General features: G+C 45.8%; 1 protein-coding gene across 1 annotated transcript; it reads left to right on the forward strand.

Annotated features, from left to right (window-relative positions):
- LOC136488857 (uncharacterized) lies at window positions 1-24,155 on the forward strand. Its single transcript, XM_066485654.1, has 10 exons — window positions 1-27; window positions 109-270; window positions 1,945-2,067; window positions 2,266-2,322; window positions 2,388-2,487; window positions 2,747-2,823; window positions 23,251-23,433; window positions 23,499-23,619; window positions 23,692-23,786; window positions 23,862-24,155. Exons 1-10 carry the CDS (start codon window positions 1-3, stop codon window positions 24,153-24,155), a joined length of 1,239 nt encoding a protein of 412 aa, XP_066341751.1.
- The last annotated feature ends 667 nt before the right edge of the window (window positions 24,156-24,822 follow it).

The following is a 24,822-nucleotide window of genomic DNA, read 5'->3' on the forward strand; positions in this document are numbered from 1 at the left end:
ATGGCGACCATCGACTTCATCCTAAAGGTATGACCCAGAGACCTTATTTGCTATTTTTTTCGCTTTTTATTCGTCATCCGGCTTACATATCTACTCTTTCTGGTCAAGGATCTTAAGGACAAAATCTTGATCCCAACTGATGTTGATAATGCTTACTTCTTGGGCCCGATGGGTGATCCAGATCTGGCCAAGCTTATCAATTTAGAAACAAGCAGGCTTCCATTCAAGCAATCTAGCATGAGCCCTTCAGTATGGAATAAGACTTTTAGGGTATGGCCACTCCTGTTAAACGGGTGGAGGGATTGGTACCTCAGAGTGGCCAAAACCCATCAGACCAAATGGGTAGATTATGATTTGGACCAGTGCATAGCTCTTTCTCTATCTAACATAAAGAAGAATGAACCCATGTTGAAATTGGCTTCATACTTCTAGTCCAATGCTCTCAATGCCTTCATATTTGGTCATGGGTCGATGACAGTCACCTTGGCTGATATCCATGTGTTAACCAGCCTTAGGATTATAGGCCCCCTTCAACCCTATGACCTTGTTGGAATTCCAGAACATAAAGTTTAGAGTGTCAGATCAGATGGGTGGGGAGGCTACATTGTTGTGCACAAGCGGACTCAGAACAGGAGCACTGATCCTAAAGAACATGCAGCCTTCTTGAACATGTGGTTAGAGAAGTATCTCTTCTATGGGTCTTCATGCAGCCCGAATGCCAATTACTGGTATTTGGTAGAACGACTGTCCTGTGGTGCTGATATCCCCTTAGGCAAGTGTCTGCTTGGATCCTTGTACCACCTAATGTACCAAGTGTCTTCAAAACTGATGATGAATGAGCCAATTGGTACAATCAGCGGACCATGGTGGCTTTTGCAGTTGTGGATGAACCTGCATATGCAGAAGGTCACAGTGAATGACCTTTGAACTTTAAGCTTCCCCTCTCTGAGTTACTCGGAAGCTTCCCCTCAAGAAGAGGCTCTGGATGAAGAATATAAGTTTCATCAATGTCTGTCTTTTGGCGAGGCTACATTGGCTATCTCAATCAATTGGAGCACCGGTCAGTTCTTCGGAGGTTTCTACAAGGGGCTTTTGGATGAGGCTCTAACTTGGTTTGTCTATCCAAAGATTGTTGAATTCGAACTCCCGATCTCCTTCAGATTCGAAACTACTTGTTTGGACGAGCCATCGACTGCAATTTTCCAGTGCATAGTCAAACCAGGGTTGCTCCTAGTCGAATTTAGGCATGGTCGAGAGAAACCGCCGACATCCTATGAATTCTACAATCCTTTCATTGCTGCTCGCCAACTTGGCTTTGGATAGTTTCCTCTTGGGCTCTTCTTTACAGACAAACTAAGGCCAAGAGAAGCCATCAATCAACCATGGGAATTTTGGATAATTCGGTAGTTTGAGGATGCTCTACCTTCCATTAATGCCGAAGGATGGAAGTGTGGCCCCTTTTCTTCCACTTTGTTTGATGCTTGGTGGCAAGAATGGGCCCAACATTTGTTTTGTAGTTTAGTTACACCCTTTTATCAATCATTGGATCCTAGTTTCCAACCTAAAACTGAGGTAAATGCCTGCCCATAACTTTTCCAAATGGTCCGACATTATTCTTATCATCATGCTATTTGCAGGACTCGGATTCTGCTCCCCCCACAAACAGTAGGAGCGGTCGGTTGCTTGAGTATGCCGACCAGTGCCCAAACCCGAGAATGGGATGCTGAGTGCCCACTCTAAAGGCTGTCCTGAAAACTCAGGCTGTTCCCATGATTGTGCAGCTTTCCATGTCACGGAAACACAAAGCTCCAAATGCCACTTGGCCAATGTTACAACGTGGAAGTGTTCGCGTAGAAACCCAGGATCTTCATCGGCTTCCAAAGTGAGTGTCAGCCTATCCATAGTATATCTTGTCAAACCCGTTTGTCCTAATCATCCTTCCAGTATCAACTCATAATTCCACCAATCCAGGCTTCTGGGATGATGGGGATGGGTGGCCCGTCGGCCACTACTGAGATGATAGCCGATGAGCAACGCCTGTTATCTTTTGCTAATGTCGCCACTGGAGTAAGTTCTCTTGTTACTAACAATCTTAATCCTCCCAAAACTAAGCAATACCTCTTTTTAGGTCGACCCCAATTGAGCACTGATGATGAAGCCACGAGTAGATCCCAAAGACTTTGTCAAAAGAAGGGACAGAGGTACTTCTTGGAATAACTCGTTGCTTGCATTGAGTTTGAATAATCATGAGTAACTTTCCCATAGATTCTATCTGGAGGTCCAGACCATGAACAGAGCTCTTCAGGAATGTCGACTACTCAGGTAAAACAATTCTCGGCTATTCCTCAGTCTTTTCTTATTAATCTTGTTGATCACTTCCCCATTAGCCGATTGGAGACCAGGAGGAGGATGATGCAAGGAATGCGGATACAAGCACTGCTAATTCCTCAGGCAAGGGGGCTCGTGATGACCATCAAGAGGTCAATGGTAAGTTTCTGAGTCTATTTCCCCCATTTTTGTTTGCAATTCTTTGGATCTGAGCTCTTTCTCCTATTTAGACGCGAACTTTGAGTTAGGGCCGACCCCTGGTGCTATGATTGATCAAGAATCTAGTCGGCCAGTCGGTGATGGGGAATCTGAAGATATTCCATATCCTCAACCCATCAATGGTGAACAACAACACACTACATCCTTCTTCTACCTGAATCTCCTGACTCGTATTAAAACTAATCCTTGGTCTGGGCAGGATCTAAGAAACCGATTGAGGAGCCTGATGAAGGTATGGGCACATCATCGGCCGTTCCCCCATCCCCAGTGAAAGAGGTATGAGTTACTTTATAATGGTCCGAGGATCAGGTGCTTTGTTGTTCTCGAACCTGACTATTTCTTTGCATGCACAAAGCTCGCCTTCTCTAAACATCTTCCCCTTTGACATGAAAGATTATACTGAAGAGGGGGAAATAGGCTGCTCTGCTCCTGACACCCATCAAGAAGAACACGTCTTGTCATCTACAACCAGAGATCGGCTACAATTGATGCTTCCCCATTTGGAAAGAGACATAACCGACCTAGTCGGCAATGCGAGGCCGCTTTTGGACGTCTTTCTAGCCATCAAAGGAGAATTGAATCAAGACCTTCTCGTTGTTCTAACTCCTATCGCCTTTATTGAGGGTCAAGCAACCAAAGTGATTCAAGCCAAGCAAAGATTAGCTGACCGCAAAATTCAAAGCACCCTAGTTGTCTAAGAGGAATCAACCAAATAGGAGATGCTTCGTTTGAAGGAATTGATCAATGGCTCGAAGAATGCTCTTTCTGAGTCTCAAGAGAAAATCAATTCTTTGAAGATTGAATGAGAGCAGCTGCTAATGAAACTGGAAGAGATCAACTCTTTAATTCAACTTGAGGAAACCAACTCAGCCCAACTTCCTAAGACGACGGAGGAGAAGAAAAAGGAGATGACTGCCAAATACAACGAACTTATGGTGATCTGAAGTTAGAAAGATAAAACCATCCTTGGGTCAGCTGACGAAGACAACTGGCTGATTGCAAAAGCCGATGTTGTCCGTTTGGATGCTCTGAATGCAGTTCATGCGGCACTGAATTTGTAATCTCCAACCTCTTTATTTCTCCAGCTTGTAACATCTTTATCACAAACATTTGGTTGATGTAATTCGGTTGATGCAACTTCTTCATTTGACTTGTATTTTCTCTTTTATATTCGCACTATAGGCGATGCATACCGCACCGGCTTTCGCCTCCTTAGGCTAAATTAGGATTTGCTATTTTTGTTCTAAAGGCGACACTTTGCTAGTATTGGCTATCGGACTCGGCGATGATCCATACTTCGAACGTTTAACCTTAATTACTAGAGTCCAAACTTTATAATGAAAAATTACTTTTGAAATAGCCGATGATGATTTGAGTACTAAATTTTCCATGGAACTCAAGAATAATCGACCGTTAAGATCTTCTAAAGTGCTATGCAATTAAATCTAGATCTGACACCTTGAAATAGCATGGCCATATTCTGATGAACTCAAAGAGTAATGTTTAGCCGATCTGTAATAACTAATAGGAGTCACTAAAATAAACTCTCAGAGCCGATTGCTTGGATTGGCTATTAATGTTCATCATTGATGTTGATGACACCTCCTTCCTAGACTCTTCCTAAGATGCATTCACAAACTTCAAACTCCCAGTATACCGGGTCAACTGTCGCCACACTCACAGACATGTCAGCCAGAACCACTTAAACATTGTCTCCCTACCACTGGATAAGGCATTGGTGCATCGTTGAAGGGATGCAACAATTGGCGTGGATCTAGTCATGACCCAAGAGTAGACTATATGTTCCTTTACCATCGATGATGAAGAAAGTAGTAGGTAGGGTCTTGCTTCCAATCATCAATTTGATGTTAACTGCCCCTGGGTCTTAGATGCATTGCCACCGAAGTCTTTCAACATCATATCTATTTCAAGCAGATCTTCTGGGCCTTTCCCAAGCTTACAGAAAGTAGTATAGGGCATGAGATTGACAGTAGCACCTACATCAACTAGCATCTTGGTCATTGGCTTCCCATCGACAAATCCCTTCATGTATAAAGCCTTCAAGTGTCGATGCTGAGATGGCTTATCAAACATAGCTTGCTGGGTTGGAGGGCTAACTGAGCTATTGCTTCTCCCAATTCTTCTCCATCATACTCCTCCCCATTAGATTCTTCTTGTTCATACTTGGAAGGAGCTCAGAATTCTACAGGTAGGATGAAGACCATATCAATATTAGCCGACAGCTTGCCCTTGTCGGCTATTTGTTTAACACGCCATGTCCGAAGGCTGCTATACTTTTGAGCTTCTAATTCTCTATTTCTCAGGCGCTGAACTCTTCTTTTCTGGCTCCTTGTCAGACCTCGTGGACACCATTGGCCCTCTTGCCAAACATACTCTCTCCCTTCATCATGACCAACCCAATTCTAATCATGGGCAAGCTTGCCTAGCCAATCATGAACTCCTTTATTTTTTATGCACCATCCCATGCTGTTTGGTTGATAATTCAAATGATCATAGATGGACCGGTGGTTGGACTATGATTTCCTAAATTCTGCATACTATTATTGCACTCTGGGCAGTTACGTCTTGTAGGCAATTTCAATCCTTCATTCCAACAGTGCCTGAAGAAAGGACAACTCCAATATAGCTCGGCTTGTTCTCTTTTGTACATTTCTTCTTCACACCGACACTCATATTCTTCTTCTTTAAGCCAGCACTGATAGTCCTTTTCCTTCTGGCATTGCTACTTGTTCAACAAGATCCTAGAGGCGACCCGAGGACGTAAAGCACTAGCTCTGGATGTCTCACCTTGTTCGTATTGACTCTTTTTCTGATCGCGTTGCTTCTTAGCTTCTTCATACTCATTAGCTGATATTTGAACCTTGAGGTTGACTGACCCATCTTCTTTGGCCTTAGCCGATGTTAACACCTTCGTCTTTCCTTTAGACAACTAGAACTCCACCATGTGCACCCCTAGGAAAGGATGCTTGTCTATGTCCATTATTAGTTTCTTAGCTAGCTCAAACTTGATCCTCCCTTGCTCGATGGCCTTCTGAGTGTGGAAGCGGAAGATTCTGCACTCATTGGTACTGTGGTTGGTAACATTGTGGAACTTGCAGTATTTCTTTCTTTTAAGTTCTTCAGCCAAAGGGATCACATGATTTGTAGGTAATCTCAATTGCTTCTTCTCCAGCAGCAAGTCGAAGATCCTATCGGCTTTATTAACGTCAAAGTTGTAGGTGTTCTCTGACTCCTTCATTCATGGACAAGATACAGGAGCCTTGCCCCACATCCATTAAGCCATTGTGATTTCTGGATCTTCCCCATCAGAGTCTGCATCATAGGGATCAGTCATAGCAGCAGTACCCTTTAAATACTTCTCTTTGCGCAGGGTCCGGTGCTGACTCTCGAAGGCAGACACTCTCTGAACTAAATGGGCCAAGCTTTCAAACTCCTGGCCATCAAATTTCTCTCTAATTAATGGAGACATCCCTTGAAGGGCCAATTCAGCCAATTGGCCATCAAACAGATTCAATAAATAGCAATGGCTCTTTACTTCTTTGAATCTTTGGATGAACTCAGAGCCTGACTCATTGTTCTTCTACCTCATGCTTGTCAAATCTATAATCTTCTTCTCACCTATCCCACTATAGAAATATGCATGGAACTTATTCTCTAGATTGGCCCACCCAGTGATTGAGTTTGGTTCTAACGATTAAATCCATCTAAAGGCTGATCTAGATAGGGACAAGGGGAAGATCTAACTTTGAGTGCCTCCCCAATAGATGCTTCTCCAAGCTGAACGAGATAGCAGCTGATATGTTTCATGGTTGTCATCTCATCTACCCCGGTGAATTTGGAGAAATCTGGGACTCTGTAGCGTGGTGGGAATTGCACAATACCATACCAGGCAAGGTATGGGCACTAGTAAGAGCCAACTTGTCCCTTAGGCTTCAGATCAAACTAGCTTTGTATCATAGTGGTTATTCGGTTGATGAACTGTTCAGCATCCATGCCGGCAACTTCTTGTCTCGATTGCCCTTTTGCCTGAGCCTAAGATCCTTGTACTTGGACCTATTGATTCTGAGCTGGAGACTGTTGGAGTTGCCATGCATTATAATTGTAAGGGTTCTGATACCTAGGATGTGGCATAAACTCATATGTACTGGCATCAGAAACCAAGTGGTATCCCTCTGGATAGTCGATCTAAGCATTGTGAGTTGCGTATCCTTGCAATCGACTATTGAAGTAGTTAGGATCAACATTCCTGATGATCCTTTACACTAATGGAGCAATTCTTTAGACCGACTGTGATGTTTGATAGGAAGTACTAAATCTTCCCTGAGCCGGCCGTTGCACAACCTGCTGAGTAGCTGGGGAGATTAGCTGCTGGACTATCTGTGTGGTAGGGGCACTTGGTGATTGCTGTGCTGGTGGCTGCCCCCTGTCATCTGAGCTTGGCCCCTTACCATTGGTAAGGCCTAACCTTGCCCCCTACAGTCAGCAGAGTTTGACCTTGCCCCCCTGCTATTTACAGGGTCTGATCTTGAGCCTATCCTCGTGGAAGCTACTATACTAGTTGCTGCTAGAACTGCCCACCATTCGGCTGTTGACTAGTACTAGGTATGCTGCTTCCCACAGCTGAAGGATTCAAGCCATTAGAGTACGCTGGCCCAACTAGATCAACTGGCGCTCCAAAGAAGATCGCTTTCAAAACATTGCCAATCTTGTTGGCCAACACCTTATTGTGGTTTGTAAAGGCTTCATGGATAGTTTTGTGGACCAAATGAGCAGTGGTCCTTGCTTTAACATTTTCACTTTGACCATGTAGGAGAACGCTTGGTAGGGGAGTCTTTTGGACGACTGAATCATGCATCCTACTGTAAGACTGCAGGCACTTCTCTTTGAATTCCTCTGTCATTTGATCAATGAGCGCCTTCTTGTCATCAGGTAAGTCTTCAAGGTTGACATTAAGAATCATTTGATTATCCATGTTGACGACTATGGTTGACTTCTGATCAAATGATTGTGGTCCCACCGGGCGTGCCAAAGATATGTCGATGGCAGAAAGCGACAGATAGCCACCAACATATGTAGCAAACTGAGAGAAACTGAACGAAGCAGATCCCGAGCTCTGCCTAGACTTAGGAAAGGCACTGGACTAGATGGCCATGACCGAGGGCATGCCAGTCAATTTGACCCTGTAATTGACAAGGAGAGAAAAGTTGATCAGTAATTTAAGGTGGAACATGCCGGTGTTTGTCCAGACAATTCCAAATATATAGCCAAGTGGCTAGTACGATAAGGCTATTGACTAGAGAGTTGATATCCAGCAAGTTCATGATATAATGTAAGCAAAATGAGCATACCAGCAATTATTATTTACTCAGTTACATGGTTTTAACTTAGCCGAATGCTCTGAAGTTCTTACAATGGGGGTGCAAAAATGGTGAAAGAGGTGGTAGAACCTATGCTAGACGAGGGGCAGCCCAAAGAGAAGCTCTAGGAGCCCTGTTGCTATGGATGGAATGGTAGAGGATGAAGAATGTGAAGATGTTCCGAGAGGGGAGCCCTGGCTGCACTTATATAGACTTCAGGGCCAGGGCTTGTTACAAAGAGAAGGTTCCCCTGACCGAAGGTTGAGAGCCTAAGGTAGGTCCTAGCTAACTTGGCTTGCATGCTACGCCATCTTTTGGTGTCTGTTCGAGCGAGGGTGTTGTCATGGCCTTGTGGACATGTTGTGGCAGGGTTTGACGTGGTGTTACTGTGCTGGCCGTGGCAGCACTGTAGCCATGGTGATAGTTCATCAGCTATCCTGTGTAACGTGGCATCCTTCATGGTCTTTGCCGTTGTCTCTAGGCTCCCAGAGGCATCATACACATAGTAGGTAGCCACCCTAGGTCATTGTTCGTCTGGTCGCTTCATGAGGCTAAGGGCCACGACGCCCATTGTTGGGGTTGAGGCTCTCCATAAGTTGGGAAGGTCTCCAGGTCAAGACCCTTATCATGGATCCCATCCTATAGTGTGTGGCATCATATGCATGTCCTATCAGTCTATTTTCGAATGGTGGGTTTTGTACCCATTGCCACCGCTGTGCGGTGCAGCCTCATTGGTACGGCATGGCACAGGGATGGCACCTGACTGGACTGAGGTGACTGCTGTCACATTGGTCCTTGAGGGATCGGTGTGGCATACTTGTCCCTATCAGAGCTGGTTCATCAGGTAGGGCCTAACCTCTCCCTGTCCCTTTTAGGGGTCATGACGGGGGAGAGGTCACACATCTAAGCGTCGTGTGACCTATGCTGGAGGAAGGGGTCGTAAGCACCCTTGGCCTTAGCTCCTAGCCTACTCTACTTGGCTTTCGCTGGGCCTCAGTTGTTTGGGCCCTTGCTGACTCTTGTGTTGCAGGCTGTGCGGCCTGCTAACTATTCGGTGCCTTGAGACACCCTGGGTTTATGACCCCGATAGTAGCCCTCGAATGTTATGAAGTGACTAGGAAAGCTTTGATATGCGTGTTGCATGGGCTTATGGTCGTTATGCTTTACTTCGCTTGGGACATCCTGACGATGTCATATGTGACTGTTGAGCCTCGCCTGTGTGAGTGTGCCGTTTGTCAAGGTTCACGACCCAGGCAGGACCAATCAGTCTTATCGATGCTATATTGGTCTTGCCCTTATGAAGGTCTTGTTTATCCTGACCTTTCATAGGCATCTATTGTTGGTTGTGGCTTATAGGCTACATGGTTTGTTTTTGGGCCTATAAATATTGGCCTTCCTTCTGCTTGAGCTACTCACAGTTGTGCTCGAGAGCTAGTCTTTCTTGATTTTGAGGGAGTCAAGAGGAAAGAAAAAGACATAGAGGCGCCATGAGTTTTGTTTGAGTGTTTCATATGTTGGCCGGGTGCCATCGTCTTTCAACCTATCATTTGGTGCTAGGAGGGATTTTGTGACCCTAGAAGGACTGGGTGGCTTGGTCACTAGAACCATAGCTTTGCGACCACCTTGGCCTCCAGAGCGCTCTGTCTTAGATGTGCAAGGTGGCCCTTGCTGTGGGTGGTTCCACCGTGCCATCCCTGTCCTTGTGAGATGGTGGCAATGAAGCCATCTCTCACCCTCGTGTCTTGCGCTCTGGGAGCTACGGTGTTGGATAGAGTTTTGAGGGGTGTTTCTCTCTGTCATGTTCGTGATGGAGGGGAGTGTCCTGCAAGCCCTTATTCAGCACCATAGCTCCTAGAGTGCAGGTCGCTACTAGCGTGCCTAAGGTTGCCAAGCCTCGTGGTGCTGGCCGCTCTCATGTCGTGAGAGATTAGAGAAGGGTTTGCTTGTGAAGTGCCATGGTGCTCGGCTAGGTTGAGTTGTAATTTCCTAAGCTTTGACCTAGGATTATCTCTTGTTTTTGTATTTTATGAGCTTTGCGCCAAAATTTTAAAGGCGTGTCCCTTAACCAGATGTCGTCGTCTCATTTTGGCACCATCAGGGTTGTGGCTCTCACAGGATGCATTGCAATCCACTAAAATCGAGGATTTAGGGTGCCAGCGCTCGCCTCTTTGCTCCATGATGCTCTTTATGACCCGAGGGGTCGTGGTGCCTTGTTACGGATAGGTTTTTTTGTTTCACCCCACGTGGGGAGATGCCTCATTGGGGTCGATGGGTAATTCAAGCGGGACCTGATATCCTCCCCAATCGACATGGAGTTTGGCTGTGCCTCATGTGAGACATCCTGTAAATCATTGGCTGTCAATCCCATCGGTCCCCAACCACCTCTGCAGTGGCCAGAGGGCAAGATGCCCCCCTGAGAGGGTCAACCCGGGAGACTTTGGAGCGGATGACTCAAACATAGGGAGGGATGGTCGCGTGGCTCTGTACCACCAATTAGAGCCACAGGGGCCAATCTCCTCCTGGCCCCTATCCCTTTTGTGGCCTCAAGTCCTTCTAAGGACCAGCCTAAGGGTGGATTTCCTAGTTACGACATCAGGTCATGGTCATGACCAAGCTACCCGACGCATGGGCTTAGGGGATCTTGGGCCTCTTTCACCGGGGTCATGACTTTTTTGGCGCTCACTCATCGTGTGATCACACATGCACTATGCGGTCATGGTGACCGATGGTCGCTCTACACGTGGATCCTAGGGGCGATCAACCTCCCTGGATCCTTCGCTTCTTAATGATATTGCTGCATGTTATGGCGCACCGACTCGGTTTCTGAGGGTTTGTGAAGCCCGTATTAGGGAGGATTCACCTATGTGTGGTTCGCTTCCCTAATCGTCTCCACATAAATAGTCCCCTCTATTCGAACCAACCCCTTACCTAGTTCTCACCTCCTGCTACCGTTCCTATAATATTTGAAGGAAAGACAGAAGGGAAAGGGTCGAGTTCATCTCTAGATCGCGTATGTCGCTGCCATTGCTTGTTTGCTCCACCGTCTCCACTCCTTCTTCTGCCTGCAAAGAGAGATGGGGTTGTGGATTCCTTCATCTATAATGGGAGTGAAGCTACAGTGCCTTGTAGCGAAGGGTCTTCTTCTACCGAAGGAAGTTGCCAGATGGAGGGCCCCTGATGGTGAGGCGGTGCCTCATCCGCAGCGTAGGGAAGTGGTGTCATTCATCGACTTCCACAAGCATAGGATTGGGATCCTAGCGTCTGACTTCCTCCATGGCTTCCTCTATGAGCAAGGAGTCTAGCTGCATCATCTTCCTCCCAACACAGTGTTGTAGCTAGCGGGCTTTGTTGTCATGTGTGAGGCCTTTTGAGGGATCGCCCCCAACAAAGACCTGTTTCGAAAGGTTTTTGAGGTGAAGACCTACAAGATGCATGGCTCAGATGGCAGCGTGTTTGCTCCCATGGTTAGGATGAATCTTCAAATGCGTCAGGGAGTCTCTCATAGCTATCCATGCCTACCACTGAAGACTTCAAACTAGGCTAGCACAATCATTGGTTGTACATCCATGATGATGCCGCCACCCCCTCCCCCTTTCTTTGGTGCTGCTCTGGTGAGGTTGGACTCATGGGGTTGGGGGTGTGTCAAGAAGCACTTGTCGAAGGTGGCGGAGATCTTGGAGATCCTTGCGGGCCAAGTATCGGCTGGGTTGGATGGCATCACGGTCCTATGGACCATGATCGAGCGGTGAGTCCTGCCCCTGAAGTGTTGGGCAACCCTATTATGCCACTATTTGGGGGTCAGAGACCCAACCCTGAGTCCTCAGAGACGCTCGATGCCACCAAGGTCATGAAGCACGTTGGGGGATTTGTCTCCTCTGTGACCGTTGTCACCTCCGAATGCATTGTGGAGGCATTTTCGGTGACCTATTGGCCTAATCTAGTAAGCCACCCTGGTTTGTTTTCCTTTCGTCGTTCGAAAGTTGTTGGCTGATTAAACGCCATTTTGGTAGCCTATGCCTTTGTTCAGCTCCTGCTTCCGCCTCTCCTATGCCAAAGGTGTCGAATGCACTACCCAAGAGAAGCCGGCTGCCGATAAGCAGAAGCGCCTCAGGTAGGAGGCGAGGAAGCAAATGGAGCACCAGAAGCTTGGGGCTTCGCCATCAAATGCCGACGAGGAAGAAGATGATGATGACGATGATGATGATGACTCCAAGGAAGATGTTGAGGACTTGGTGGCCCTTTGGAGGGTCCCCGATGCCTTCCTTGGGTCCAGTAGTGGTGTTGATGGCCTAGCGGGCGCTGAGGCTGAGGAGAGTTCTATCCGGAAGTAAGCGACTTTGTCATCACTAAGGGGGCTGAGCCCAAAGTGTCCCTGCACTGCCGTTGATGATGATTAGGGCATATGGCCCCCGTTGCCCCCTCCCCACTGAGGTCTGAGGCTCTCGCCATGGATGCAGCGGGGTACCATCCTTCCCTAGAGATTCCCGAGGGGGAGGACCCAGACCTCCTCCAGCGCCTCCTCGCCAATATAGTAGCCGGGCCTCCTACATCCCTAGCTTTTCATGTCGGATCGTTAGGGCTCGGGGATGCTAGGACCATTGGGGGTCATGGTGCGGGGGAGGTTGGTGCTGCCGACGCCATCAGGGATGCGTCGTCGGCTTTTGGCCCGGCAGTGTCAGCGGAGGTGCCTCCCATCATGATCCCTTCTGCTGGGCTACACATGGGGTGGGGGGGGGGGTGGGGGCAGATCATTCTGCCTCTTGTGGAATGCTCCACTAGGTACACCGCTCTTTTGAACTTCCCTTGTAGTGTCTATCGCCACCGTTTGGCCTTCCGTTGTGGCCTTGCGCTCACCTCTCAGGGATGAGCCCATCCTGGGTGGGGATCTCTTCTTGTGGCCTCATCCAACGAGCTCAGGTGAGGTGCTATTCGTGGTGGATGATGTGGCTAAGCAGGTCGCGAAGGAAGACACCTCTTGGAGCCACGAAAGAGTTCAGGCAGCCTTGGCCAAGATGGGCGTCGTGGTAGCCATGATCGCCAGGCTAGGCAAAGAGGCCTGACGTTGAATGATCAATGACATGGAGGCTCAGATGTAGGTGAGTTTTCAGCCATACGCCCCCACCATGCTCGTTTTGCTCTTGCCGCAATCGTCTGATCATTCTTCATTTCTGTAGGGGTTGATGAAGATTTTGGTAGAGAAATCTTAGTTCTTGCACCTGGCCTATTAGGCATAGATGGGAAATGCTGCTGACTGTGGCCATCTGACTACAGTAGAGGCCGAGGTACATTGCCTATGAGAGGAGCTTGGGGCATCCTAGGAGTTGAGGGGGGAATTGGTACGCCGGGAGGCACAAGCTTGGTCCTAGATTGAGGCTCTAACGTCTCTGGTGGCCGGCCTTAAGGAATTGATGGCTGTCCAGGAGATCAAGCTCACCTTGGCTAGTGCTATTCAGGAAATGGCTGAGCAGGGGTGCCAGGACCTCGAAGCTGAGTGTCAAAAGTTGTGCTCCACTTGTAGCAGTAAGTCCCCCTGCTTTGCATTGCGTCTTTGCTCTGTCATTGCGTCAGTCTATGAACTAGTGATCCTTTCTCAGGATTGCGCATGAGGGTGCTCTTAGATCAGGAGGAGAAGGTGACCCTGAACCGGAGGATGCTGGAGGTGGACAACTAGCTGGCTACGGTGACTGCCTCTAGATGAGCTCTTTGTGATGCTGTGCTTGGCACCAGTCGGGGGAGTGTCCAGCTATCTCTTCATCTTGACAAGGTTCGTCTCCATGAGGATTCCCTGATTTCTGAGGGTGCTCGCCGTGGTGCTCACGCCGCCTCAGTGTTAGTTGGGTCACACTATGGCAGTGTTGATTTCAAAGTCATCGGGCAGGGGTGCGCTCCGAGGAGATCTAAGGGTGACATCCTTGCTATTGAAAGTGTGTTGGTATTTCTTAATGCATACATAAATGATCCGCAAGCGCACGGAATTACCGTTGTAGCATTTCACCCGAAAGTATTTAGGGTAACATATTTCCGTAGGGAATGGAGGTATTCTTCTAGCTAGCTCATTCAAGGAGAACACAAGGATAGAGTTGGTAGAGGGTAGAGAGGATTCCTATGGTCAAGAGTCTAAGGATAGGTAAACTCTACTATTACTTGCTTACTTCGGGCACCGGGTTGCAACTAGTCTGCTAGTCGATGCCGATCTACAGCTCTACGCCGTGCCCAGATGTGGGGGGTTACAAGGGACAAATAGGGCTACCACCACCTGCCACCTACCCCTCAACCGTGGGACACGAGGCAAACGAAGGTAGCCTCTAGCCTAGACACCACGTCTACGCTATCGACTACTACTCTAGCACTATACAGGGTGATCCGTCTTTATCAGGAGCCCTCTACTAGAGTATCCACCTCAGGGATGGACAATGAACCCACAAATAAGTAAGAGTAAAGCTTAATTGAACAAAGACTTTGTAACCACAAGAACCACGAACACTTACTTAGCAAATGTATTCATCGAGGTACAAAAGGCGTTCGTCGATGTACAAGCTTGGGGAGACACCAACAAGTCTAGCACTTCCTCGATCTTCCCCTCACATATCTCCTACTACTTGCTCTAGATAGCTAGCTAGGGCCTAAGCCCATTGGAATGATGCTCTACTTATTCTCAAAGGTGTAGCTCTTTTCTTATGTGTTGTTAATGAGGGGGAGAGGTCCTCCTTTTATAGGTGGAGAAGAGGGGGCTCTTTGGAAAATGCTTCCTCCCCTCATGGAAGGTATCAAACCACCCTCAAACTAACCTGAAGATGCATTGAACCTGGCTGGGCACCTAGGTAACCACCTTTGCAATGTCGGTGAGAGGCGGCCCGCAAAAGTTGGGCCCAAGGTGAGCCAGTGGTGGTGCGGGTGCACCAGGGGTGCGGCCACAACCCAACTAGGCCTAAATGAGCCTAGGTTTGGCTGGTGGCCTCCTGTGACCTCCTAGTGTGGGCCTGCAAAGTTTTTGTTGTTTGGGGCACGTTGGGTTTGAGTTTTGGCCATTTTTCTCCACCTAACTAGGCCCTGAATTGCCTGGTAAGTGGGCCTTCTCCCCTTGGGCTCATGTCGGGTGATGTTACGCCTTGTTCTTTGTGTACTTTTGACATGTTTCTTGTGTTATTCCTGACATGTCCTCCTACAATTGATGAATTACCAAAACTCATGGAACTTTGTTAGTTATGAGCCCTATTTCTAAGTTTGGTGTTCAATTGGATGGATTTTATATAAATGTTGGCGGTTAAAAGTGTGAGTTAAGGACCGCCAACAAAGTGCTGCTGCTCTAGGCATGGAGGCCTTTGTGAGCAGAGTGTCGGCTACGAGCGTTCGCCGCCAGCTCAAATCTTCTGGGGTGTAAGATTTTGTCATGGACATCAGGGCTCTATGGGCAGTCGGTTTACAATGAACATGTTTGATTTTGCTTGATGGTCAGGTGATTGGCGTGTTCTTTTGCCGTTAGATTTCCTCATTGCTTGTCTTTTTCGTTCGGGTTGGAATGTGCTCCATCCCCTTTGGTCTTGTGCTCGTGGGTGCATATTTTAGCCTGAGCACCGGTCCACGGGGCTCGGAGGGTACGTAGTTGTAAGGTTGAGATGGCGGACTAGAGGCGGGTGAATAGTCCTTTCTAAAACTTAATCATGTCAGCTAACCAAAACAAGTGCGGAATTAAAACTATCGGTCTAGCCAAGACTACACCCCTCTATCTATGTTCTCTAGCACCTTGCAAAGATCCTAATTAAGCAACAAAGGTGCTAGCTAGCTAGAGCTCACCTAATCAATTCTAGAAGCAAGGTCACACAAACCTATGCCACTAGTACTTTAAGCAATGGGGAGCTCCTACACAATTCTAGTAAGCAAAAGCACAAAGCTCCTAAGCTCACTAGCAATACTCAGTAACAAGGCAACCAATGCCAAAATAGAGAGCGCAAATACTTAGCTACACAAACTAAGCAATGTGACTAACAAGGTTACACAAACCAAATTAGCCACGCAAGGGAGCTACTCCTATGCTACACAAGCAAGAAGGTAACTAGTGAGCTACAAAAGCTAACTAATTACAAGAGCAACTACATAAGCACAATGTATATGAAAGTAATTACAAGCTAGTGTAACGAGGATGCAAACCACCAGGAATACAAGGATGACACGATAATTTTTTCCTGAGGTTCACGTGCTTGCCAACATGCTAGTCCCCATTGAGACAAGCTCCAAGGTTACCGCCGGTCCTCTTGCTAGTGGTGACCCGCAAGTCACACTCTCCCACGTGGAGTGCTTACCACAAGTTCTAGCACTTGAACCGGCTGGACCACTTGTCGCCTTTCGCGTCTCGCTCTACTAGAGTTGCTCTTCGCGGCTCCCATGGGGCGAGCACAATGCCCCTCACAAAGCTCTTCTCTGAAGCACCGCACAAGCTTCTTGCGGGCTTCGACAAAGACCACCACCAAACCATCTAGGAGGTGGCAACCTCCAAGAGTAACAAGCACCACCGGCTTGCAACTTGAACACCTAGTGCAACTTGATGCAACCTCATGATGCAATCGCACTAGAATCGCTCACTCACTCGATTGGATGAACACTATCAAGCTAGAGTGAGTTAGAGGGCTCCCAAGCACACCTACACAAGCCACCAAGGCTCAAGGGTGCTTAGCTCTACTCCCCTCACTACCAAAGGCCGACCAACACTTCTATTTATAGCCCCATGGGCTAAAATAGCCATTACCCCTTCACTGGGTATTTTTTGAGCTGACCGAAGCGCCGGTCACACTGACCGGACGCACCTGGCCAGTGTCCGGTCGTGCTACACCATCCACATGTCGCTCTGTGTTCAACCGGAGCCGCCCGATCTCAACGGTAACTTTACGTGCCAACGGTTAAGTTGTGACCGGACGCAGCACACTCAGATGACTGGACGCTGCTACGCCTAAGTCCGATCATTTCCAGAGAACTCCCTGAGCCTCTGTTTTGCGACTAGACGCATCTGATCATAGGTGACCAGATGCAGACCAACATCCGATTAGTTCTACGCCCGTGTGCCAACTTCAGCGCCACCTACGTCAGCATATGTAACCCTGACCGGATGCACCGTCATCGAGTTCGGTCACCACTTGGACCAGAGTCCGATCAGTGAACTCGTGCCCCTCGGCCTGCCAGCGTGCTGCGGCTAAAATTGACCAAACGCGTAGGTCCTCCCGAGGCCTACGTCCGGTCACCTCCAGTGACCACTTTTCACCTCTGTTTCTTCACCGAGTTGATCCGTTTCAACTTCAACTTCTTCTCCTTTGCAATTGCGCCAACACCACCAAGTGTACATCACAATGTGCATGTGTGTTAGCATTTTCACAATCATTTTACAAAGGATTAGCCACTCAACTTGCCATGCCACTCGATCCTAGCGATGATACAAAGTTAGATCACTCGAGTGGCACTAGATGACCGATATGCAAACAAGTTTGCCCCTCTTGATAGTATGGCCATCTATCCTGAACCCGGTCATCAACTTCTCTACACACCTATGACCGATGAAATGAAATGCCCTAGGTTATACCTTTGCCTTGAGCTTTCCATTCCATCTCCTCCATTGTCGATGCAACACATGCACCAACCAATCACCAAATGATATGATCCACTTCATATCATCACGTGACCGTATTGGTTCATCGATCTTGACTTCACTTGCTTTTCACCGTTGCCTTCGTCCATCGACACCAAGTCTTGCTCAAGCTTCACCGCCACGCGGTCCATCGCTCCAAAGCCTCCAACTTGCCCTTCACGCTTGCAACCGGTCCATCAAGCCAAGTCATGTCTTGATCTTCTCCACCTTGATCACATGACTCAATGTCATGTCTCATGTGTAATGAGCTCCTTCATCATCACATGTGCGAGCTTTGCAACATCTCTGAGCCATCTTCACCATCATGGCATATGTTTCTCACACACATGTACCTGTGGACTAATCACCTGTGTATCTCACATAAACACAATTAGTCCACCTAGGGTTGTCACTCAATTAGCAAAACCAAACAAGGACCTTTAGATCTCCCCCTTTTTGGTAATTGATGACAACTCTATAAAGATATGGAAATTAAGCTCTTTTGGATTCATGTTGCTTGCTCAAGCAATTTTACCATGTGTAAATGATTTTGGACAAGTACCACAAACCCAAAATGGTAGTATTAGCCCCCCCTACATATATGCTAGAGTGTTTGGTTTGAAGCTCACACATATGCATAGATTGGAATTATGGGAGAGTAATTACTACCAAATGATGCTAAGGTGTATAGAATAAACCTTTAAAGTGTGATACCAATCGAAGTTGCACTTTTAACACCATCCTTAGCACTATGAGTAGCTAGACAACAAAAATACTAGAAACCCCATGAGATCAACATTATAAGCAAGGTTCTAGTACCACATGTAGAAATACAAGTCTAGCTACCATCCTATACATGCTAGTTATCAAATCATCATTCAAGTTCTACAACTAGCATACACCACCCAAGCATGCATATTGAATTTAAAAGCTTATGCAATGCAAGCAAGCACATGACTATGCACATATCAAATGCAACCAATCAAAGAATCAAAGTTCATGAGCTTTCTCCCCCTACTTGTGTGCTTCTCTTATCCAAGAATTTTGATCGATCTCTTTTCTTCAATGTTCATGTCCATGTCCAACCTCTACTTTTTTGTCGTAATCTCTCCCAAAGCTTTCATATCTTTGTACAATCTCTCCCCCTTTGTCATCAATTTCCATAAAAGGTGTGCTTCTCATTGATGCAGAGGTTTGCATTTGGGGTAGATGGTTGAGGCTTGAATCTTGCATTTTTTATGGACACTACCAAATATGTTGGAATGACACCACTTGTATAGCTCTTGAGATACCACACATAGGATCTTTGACCTTGATACCAATTTGTGGGACACCTCCCCATATGTCATGGCATGGGTCATCCATTTGATAAACTTGAGCTCTTGTAGGTGAGGGATGCATTCTTCATTTGATGATCACTTAAAGTTGAGGATCACTTGTGGAACCATCGTCTTGCATGATTGATACCACGTGTAGATGTGATACCACTTGAAAGAATTTTCTAGTATGGAACCACTTGTTGGATTTATCAATAAGAACCTATCAGCACGAAAATGTCGACACATAGCAAGACGGAAGGATCTGCTTAGGATGAGCCTGGAGATCCGCTTGGCTTCAACGCAGGGTTAGTCGATCCTGTGTATTCCTCTTGAGGCGTGCTAGTCAATTTGACCCTGCAATTGACAAGGAGAGAAAGTTTATCAGTAATTTAATGTGGAACATGCTGGTCTTTGCCTAGATAGTTCCAAGTGTGCCGCTTTGGGAGCAGACAGACAGGAAAATCGACTAAATAGCCGATACGCGCAGAAATCCATTGTTACGGATTGTAAAGCTCGTGGGTAGCGATTGATTTTATGTTGACAGGTATAGTACATGTAGATGTAAGTGAGATCATCAGCTAGGCAGATATTACCAGTATAAAGCATTGAGTCGATAAATCTAACAAGAAAGGATATAGCATGCAAACAAATTAACTATCTGATACAAATGGACCTACAAACGCTCTGAATCTAATCTGTTACCATCAACAGTGTGGTTCAACCGGATCGATGGCAGCTATGATGATAATAACAAACTAAAACCAAAGAATATGTAAAAACATCTATACATCGACAGGCTTTACGAAAGACATGCTATACGTGAAGGCTCGGATGAATCGGCTCGATTCAGGTGAAGAGGGACTATAGCGTGTGAACAATCAACTATTTCACATGGACAAACCTTTGAACTCATTAGACTTAACTTGTTATCTCTAACAGTGGGGTTCAACTAGATCGATGCAGCCATGATAAAGACAACAAATCAAACCTTTAAAGTAAATAGATCTATTCACGTTTAACATAATCATGTAAACACGCTGTAGGCGTTAACGCATAGGCGATCGGCTATTTAGCCGATGCAGACATAGCAAACAGTTAAGGCCATGCCTGATCGAGAACAAATCTATCAACTAGCATCCTACAATCTAAAGTGCTATCAGTGGGGATCGACCGGTTCGTTACAGCCATAATAGCGAACCGTACACCAGATTTAACTAACCAGCAAACCTCTTAAAGATAATACATGCCTTAATCACATACTATGCATGATCAAGATCGAAGTAGAATAGCCAATGAAACATAACCTGTCGCTCAGAGTAAGAAATATCATGTTGTAGCAATGCAAACAATGGACTAAAAGGATATGAGGCCGATCTAAATTGATCTCGACCAGGCAGATTGATGTTGCTGCAAACTAATGACAATGAAAACATCAGCAAGATCAGTAACTTAATGAATCTACCCAAAGGACGTCACCCTTAGGTAGAGCCAATAACTTGATCTTAATCTAATTCGAGCAGTGGAGGTCGACCGGATCGATGCAGCCATACTTGAACTAGATAAGAGTCGATAACTAGCTTATACTAGAGTTCATAGTGGAGGTCAAACTTAACCAATGCAGCCATACAAACAGAAGTATAAGCCATGACGATACTTATAGACAAGCCGGAGGTCGGCCGGACTGATGCAGCCCTACTTGTTGAAGAACTCGCCGAGATCTACTCTACTCCTACTCCTAAGGGTTGGCACGGAGCCAAAAAAAGTAAATTGTATTTGATTAATTGGATGACCTTTTACAATAACCGGGGTCCAATATTTATACCCGGAGCCTAAGTATGAATCCTAGTCAAGTACGACTCATTACAATCTTTGGTATAGAAGAAAACATTCCTAACTCAAGATAACTTGGACCCTAATCTTTCCCTTTTTGCAGAGTCTGATATGTATCTCCCGACGCCAACCGTAGCTCATTGTCGTTATCCACTGGCGTCATTCGAAGAGAGCCGATTCCAGCATCGCATCTGAATTAGCTGATATCGATCCTTATGCAATCGATTCCTTGATTGACACAATCTTGAAAGCTTCGAGTTCCCGCATTCTTCTTCCCAAATTTTGGTGTAAACACATGCCCCCCAATTTTGGGATAAAATGATTTTATTCCAAAATTCCTATTTATCTGTTTACCATGTTGCAACCATTTTGTTCCAAGATATACGCGTGACTCCTGACTTCCCGGTCCAAGTCTTATATAATATCCCAGTAGTATCTTTTCCAACTCACTCGGCCTGTTTGCTTTCCCCTTCTTTCTCGAGTAAATCTTAACAGTCGATGCCGCTATTGCCAAAGCCTCAACCCTAGCAAATCCTCTACCAAGCTTTTATTCAAGCAATATTCCTTAGATTCAAATCTATTTCGGCTGCAATGGTGACCAGCGACCACATCCCTAAGGTATGCCTTCAAGTTCCCATTCTCAAAGTATCGGTCGCTACCCTATGTTTCCTTTCTTCTCGAATTTATTTTATCTGGCTTCTAGGAAATGAAGAACAAAATCTTGATTCCATCGGCTGTTGCTCCCAATGTCTATTTTCTTGGGCCTATGGGTGACCCTAATCCATCTAATTTTATCTGTCAAGAAACCGACCAAATCCCCTTCAAACAATCTATAGTGGGTTTGTCTTCCTAGAACACCAAGACTCCCTTCAGAAACTGGCCCAAAATGCCTAGGGGATGGAGAGACTGGTTCATAGGGTGTCTGAGAAGAAGGCTGGAGATTGGGAGCTTTATGATCTGAATTAATGCTTGATGCTCTCATTGTCTAGAATGGAGAGGAATGATCCACTCCTGATCTCTGCATCTTATTTCTGGACCAACACCCTAAATGCCTTCGTTTTTTGTCATGGTCCAATGACCATCACTTTGGCCAATGTTTATATGCTGACCAGCCTTAGAATAACAGGATCGATGCAGCCTTATGACTACTTAAGTGCTAGATCCAAGAAATTAGCCAAAATATCAGACTGCACAGGATGGGCAAGTTACATTCTGAACCATATCGGAGATGAATCAACTGTTAGCAAAAAAGAATATGTGGCCTTTCTAAACATGTGGATAGAGAGATTCATCTTTTGTGGGTCATCTTGTGGTTAGACTTACAATCATAAACTCATGACAGAGCATCTGGCAGTAGGCAAGGATATTCCTCTTGGAAAGTATCTGCTAGGAGTTGCTTATCATCTGATGCACCAGGTAGCTGCCCAATTACTAAAGAATGAACCAGTGCATACTATTAGTGGCCCTTGGTGGTTGATATAGCTATGGTTGAACCTGTATATGCATAAGATTGTAAGGCCTAATCTTAGAAACCTTAGTTTTTCTTCCTCCAACTTTGATGAGGAATATAGAGGCGAAGAAGGAAGAACCCATCAGTGCATCAGCTATGGTGAAGCTGCATCGGCCATAACAATTGATGTCGATGTTGGCCATCTCTTCAAAAAGTTTTATAGAGGGTTTGATGCAGATACACTAACTTGGCTCCCCTATGATGACGATGACAACAATGAACTGATCTTTCCATTCAAATTTCGATTTGAATAAGGCAGTTCAGATGAGACGGCGGCTGCAATCTTTAATTCCTTCATCAAGCCCTGTGTTCTTCTAGCCAAATTTCATCATGGTCATGGCAAAATGTCTACAGGTTCCTTCCTTGTAGGCAACCTTCCAACCTATGAGTTTTACAACCCTTCTTTTGTAGCTCGTTAGTTTGGTCTTGGTCAATTGCCTCCTCAACTGTTCATCAAGGATATACTGAGGCCAAGAGAGGGTATCAGTGAAGTAATGCAAGCCCTCAGAGTTTTCCAACTAGGTTCAGATCTTCCTTCTCTTTACTTGCATGACTGGACAAGAGTCAACTTCTCTTCCAACCTTTTTGACTCTTGGTGGCAAGAATGGTACTCCCATCTCTTCTGTGGGTCAGCCCATCCTAGATGCATAGCTCTGGATGGACAGTTTGCTTCTGACAGTGAGGTAATTTACCATTCTTTTTTTAGAAAAATTATTTGATGAACTCCCCTACCAACTGTTCTAACAGACCTTTTTAGGACATCAAATTTGATCCCCCAAGCTTGGACATGAAAGGGCACCCTATAGATTATCAGCCACCATGCCTAGTTTCAAGAATAGGATCAGCTGCGCCTCTACTGAAGAAGCTAATGAAAACTCATGCCGCCCCCATGATCGTAACGCATCAATCTTCAAAGCGCAAGGCAGCCCAAGGGACAACCCAAAAAGCTGTTACTAGGAAAAGAATCCACAGAATGAGACCAACAGCTGCTTAGGTAAACAATTCATCCTCTTCTCAAATTGATAATCAACTTCTAATCCTATTTCTTCACAGTTATCAACCATTGCATCTCAATCTTCTCTAGGTGCAGAACTATTGTCCCTGGCGTTTGATTCAGCACCAACTAAACCTTCATCGGCTGATCCTGAAAAGGAGTCAATTTTAGTTGAACCAACCGATGCTTCTAGGACTATAGAAGATGAGAATCCTTCCATTTCAATCCCTAATGTTGCCAAGGTATCTCCTTAAAGCTCTTGACTCTCATTCAATTTCACCCTTTATCTGACTATTCATCACGTCAGATACCCTCTGAGGAAACACCTATGCAGGAACAAGAGTCTGATGATCCTATTGGTATTGAAAATGATCCTGCTATTGTTGACACCCAGACTGTTGATTCCCCAGTTCAACACACAACTGATGGTAAGAAAATTATATATATATTTTATACTTCTATAATAACCATGAACTAAAAATCTTCCTTGATGTTTGCAGATACCAACGTTGAAAGTTCAAAGCCGATTCAACCGGACATCATTAGTGCATCATCAGCTCTTCCTTTTCTTCAGATAGAGGCTACCACAGAAAATGTACTATGTCCACTTCACTGTTCATTTTGTTATAAACTGATCAAAACCTCCTAATCAAGATTTTCTTATACATAGGCATTTAATCTTCCAGCTCTGAGCTACTCTTTCAATCTTGAGGAGTATCTAGATGAAGATGAAATCAGCTCATCAACCACCTCCTCTAAGGAAGCTTTGTCAGAAGAGACTAGAAATCGGCTAAGGGATATATTGCCAATGTTTGAGAAAAATATAGCCAATTTGGTTCAAGACACTAATTCAATGCAAAGAGTCTTCTTGGCTGTTAAGGATAATCCATCCCTAGTTCTTTCTAGAGTCTTGTCACCTTTATCCATTATTGAAGATCAAGCCCCAAAGGTGAAAAAGGCTTAGAGGAACCTGTCCAACTATGAAGCTTTATTGGCCAAGAGGAACTCCAATAGGCAAGAGGCTAAAGAGCTGACATAGCTGATTGATGATTTGAAGAACTCCTCCCTCAGGATCGATCTAGAGTTGTCCCAACTAGAAATCAAGCGTGTAGAACTTGAGAAGGAGCTAGAGAACATGAAGGCTACCATCGTTCACCACAAGTCCAACCTAGCTCAAATACCCGATGCCATCAAGCAAAAGAAACAAGAACTACTAGCCAAAGTCAGAGAAGGTAGGGCCATCCATAGTAGCCTCGAGGACATTCCTGGATCAGCCGAAGAAGATAAGCAACAAATCACAGAAGTTGATGCTATCTAGCTAGAAGTATTGAAAGCAATCCAGGATGTTCTAGACTTGTAATCTATATATCAACATGTATCTTGTGTAGAATCAATGATAACCATACTTTCTGTCGCTTCATTGTACTTCTTGTTTCGGCTAAAGAGCCAATTTGAAAATAGCTGATTCATACTTCTAATCTTAATCTGATTAAGTCTAAAAACACGGCCTTTATTAAGAGAACCCCTTGATCTTCTGTCCTTAGTCACCAAACACCATATTCTTTTCGGCATTAGTGAGGTGGCACTTTGCCTTCTATTAAATGTGGTTGCCTTTTGCATGTCCCGAGGCG

This window comes from Miscanthus floridulus, chromosome 10 (assembly GCF_019320115.1).
Source record: "Miscanthus floridulus cultivar M001 chromosome 10, ASM1932011v1, whole genome shotgun sequence".
Classification (NCBI taxonomy): domain Eukaryota; kingdom Viridiplantae; phylum Streptophyta; class Magnoliopsida; order Poales; family Poaceae; genus Miscanthus; species Miscanthus floridulus.